The 2,898-nt window shown below is 63.5% G+C and overlaps 1 protein-coding gene across 1 annotated transcript in view; it reads left to right on the plus strand.

Annotated features, from left to right (window-relative positions):
• The window catches only part of adamts1 (ADAM metallopeptidase with thrombospondin type 1 motif, 1), a 5,210-nt gene that overhangs the window by 1,166 nt on the left and 1,146 nt on the right, over positions 1 to 2,898 (plus strand). The window contains exons 2-8 of the mRNA XM_037973926.1: positions 355 to 695; positions 782 to 914; positions 1,001 to 1,458; positions 1,558 to 1,744; positions 1,829 to 2,007; positions 2,090 to 2,265; positions 2,357 to 2,896. Of these exons, the coding sequence (XP_037829854.1) occupies positions 355 to 695; positions 782 to 914; positions 1,001 to 1,458; positions 1,558 to 1,744; positions 1,829 to 2,007; positions 2,090 to 2,265; positions 2,357 to 2,896 (2,014 nt within the window). The remainder of the gene's footprint in view (positions 1 to 354; positions 696 to 781; positions 915 to 1,000; positions 1,459 to 1,557; positions 1,745 to 1,828; positions 2,008 to 2,089; positions 2,266 to 2,356; positions 2,897 to 2,898) is intronic.

The raw sequence follows: 2,898 nt of genomic DNA on the forward strand, positions 1-2,898 counted from the left end.
GGGGGGAGGGGGGAGGGGGGGGAGACAGGGAGGTGTAAGGACTTGTCCCCAGCAGCAGCAGACGGTTCAGTCCAGGGGTGTCCAACACCGATCCTCCATGTTTTACCTGTTTCTCTGCTCCATTGCACCTGGTTTGAATCAGACAGGAAGTGGAGATTTAAATGCTGGACCAGGTGCGGTGGAGCAGAGGGAGAGAGGTAGGGCGTGCAGGATGGTGGCCCCCGAGGTCCAGGATTAGATACGACTGGTTTAGTAATTCTCAGCTTGGGGGAGGAGCCACTTTCAGAGCAGTCCAAAATAAAATGGTAGTCAGGTCTGACCGTCTTGTCTCGTCTCATCCCCCCCCCCTTCCAGCCCACCACAGGACCAGGCGCTTCGTCTCCACCCCTCGCTACCTGGAGATCATGCTGGTGGCCGACCAGTCCATGGCCGAGTTCCACGGCGCGGGCCTCAAGCCCTACCTGCTGACCATCATGGCGGTGGCGTCGCGCCTCTACCGCCACCCGAGCATCCACAACTCCATCAGCCTGGCCGTGGTGAAGCTGCTGGTGGTCTACGAGGAGGAGCGCGGCCCCCAGGTGTCGTCCAACGCCGCCGTCACCCTCCGTAACTTCTGCCAGTGGCAGCGGCAGCACAACCCGCCGAGCGACCGCCACCCGGAGCACTACGACACGGCGGTGCTCTTCACCAGGACCGTAAGTTGGTGCTCGAAACGCCGGGGTTGGGGGAGGGGCGGGGTCTGGACGACACGTTGGTTAACGCCTTGTGCCCGCTCGGTTAGGACCTGTGCGGCGCCCACTCCTGCGACACCCTGGGGATGGCAGACGTCGGTACGGTGTGCGACCCGGACCGCAGCTGCTCCATCATCGAGGACGACGGGCTGCAAGCGGCGTTCACGGTGGCACACGAGCTGGGTACGGCTGCCGAGAAGCCTCCGAAGATACCGTTCACCTGCGTGCACTCCAGGTGCTAAAGCAACTGTTGATGTCTTGCCTTCCAGGCCACGTCTTCAACATGCCGCACGACGACGCCCAGCTGTGCTCCGGCGTCAACGGCCTCCACTGGAGCTCCCACATGATGGCCTCCACGCTGGCCAACCTGGACCAGCGGGACCCGTGGTCTCCGTGCTCGGCGCTCATGGTCACCTCCTTCCTGGACAACGGCCATGGTCAGTGCTTGCTGGACAGGCCGGCCAAGCCTCAGGCGCTGCCCCAGCCGCTGCCGGGCGCCGCCTACGACGCCGACCACCAGTGCCGCCTGACCTTCGGCGAGGACTCCCTGCACTGCAAGGAGCTGAGCACCACGTGCGCGACTCTGTGGTGCACGGTCACGTCGTCCAACGGCCTGACGGTGTGCCAGACCAAGAACTTCCCCTGGGCAGACGGGACGCCGTGCGAGGGCGGCAACTTCTGCTTGGCTGGACGGTGTCTCAATAAGAGTCAGGCCGCTGAGTATCAGGTAGAAACCAGGTTTTTATTTGGACCCTCCTTTCGAACAGGTCTCCTTTACTTCCTGTGTGTTCTGACTCTAAAGATGAACTTTTTTTATCCCTGTTAGACTCCCGTTAATGGCGGCTGGGGCGTCTGGGGTCCTTGGGGCGACTGCTCTCGGACCTGCGGCGGCGGAGTCCAGTACTCCTTCCGTGCGTGCGACGACCCCGTGCCAAAGAACGGAGGCAAGTACTGCGAAGGCAAGAGGATCCAGTACCGCTCCTGCAACACGGACGCCTGCCCCGACACCAACGGTAGGACAGCTGCGACTCCCAGCCGCCCGTCGGCTCAACCAGCCGCCCATCAGGACGTTTTTTTGATCTCCTCTCTTTCCTCAGGCCTCTCGTTTCGCGAGGAGCAGTGCCTGGCACACAACGACATGTCAGCGCAGGTGTCGCTGGGCTCCGGCGAAGGTGTCGAGTGGGTGCCCAAGTACGCCGGGGTTTCGCCCAAAGACCGCTGCAAGCTGGTGTGCCGCGCCAAGGGGACCGGCTACTTCTTTGTCCTCAAATCTAAAGTGAGTCACTAACATGGACTCCAGGTTCTGGGTCTTTTATCTCCTCTCTGTAACAGCCTCTCTGTCTCTCTGCTGACCCCAGGTGGCCGACGGGACGCCCTGCAGCCCGGACTCCACCTCCGTCTGCGTGCAGGGCCAGTGCGTGAAGGCCGGCTGCAACCGCGTCATTGGCTCCAACCGCCGCTTCGACAAGTGCGGCGTGTGCGGCGGGGACGGCACCACCTGTAAAAAGGTCTCGGGCTCTCTGGAGCGTGCCAGGTAAACACACGCACCCGGACTCTCGTGCTCGAGACCTTCGTCGCGGTCCTTTCCGTATCTAAGCTTGTCCTCCAACTGTCTCTGTCTTCAGGCCCGGTTATCAGGACGTCGTGACCGTCCCTGCTGGGGCCACCCACGTGGACATCAAGCAGCGGGCTCCTGGCAACGCTCGCCACGATAACAGCTATCTGGCCGTGCGGCGCCAGGACGGCACGTATCTGCTGAACGGCGACTACAAACTGATGACCTTGGAGACGGATATCGCCGTCCGGGGATCGCTGCTAAGATACAGCGGCTCCTCTGCTGTCCTGGAGCGCCTGCGGAGCTTCAGCCCGCTCCCAGAAGCCCTCACCATCCAGGTCCTGTCAGTCGGCGAGTCCCCGAGGCCCCGAGTGAAGTACAGCTACTTCGCCCCCAGACCGGTCACCGCTGCTTCGGCCCCCAGCAGCAGCGGAGGGCGCCATCAGTCCATCAACGCCATCCGGGAGCTCGGCGGCGCCGAGTGGACGCTGAGGGAGTGGGCGCCGTGCTCGCAGTCGTGCGGCGGCGGCGTGCAGCAACGGGAGGCGGTCTGCTTGGACCCCCGGGGCCGCCCGTCCGGAGACTGCCCCGAGGAGCTCCGGCCCCTGGTGT

This window comes from Kryptolebias marmoratus, linkage group LG23 (assembly GCF_001649575.2).
Source record: "Kryptolebias marmoratus isolate JLee-2015 linkage group LG23, ASM164957v2, whole genome shotgun sequence".
Classification (NCBI taxonomy): Eukaryota; Metazoa; Chordata; class Actinopteri; order Cyprinodontiformes; family Rivulidae; genus Kryptolebias; species Kryptolebias marmoratus.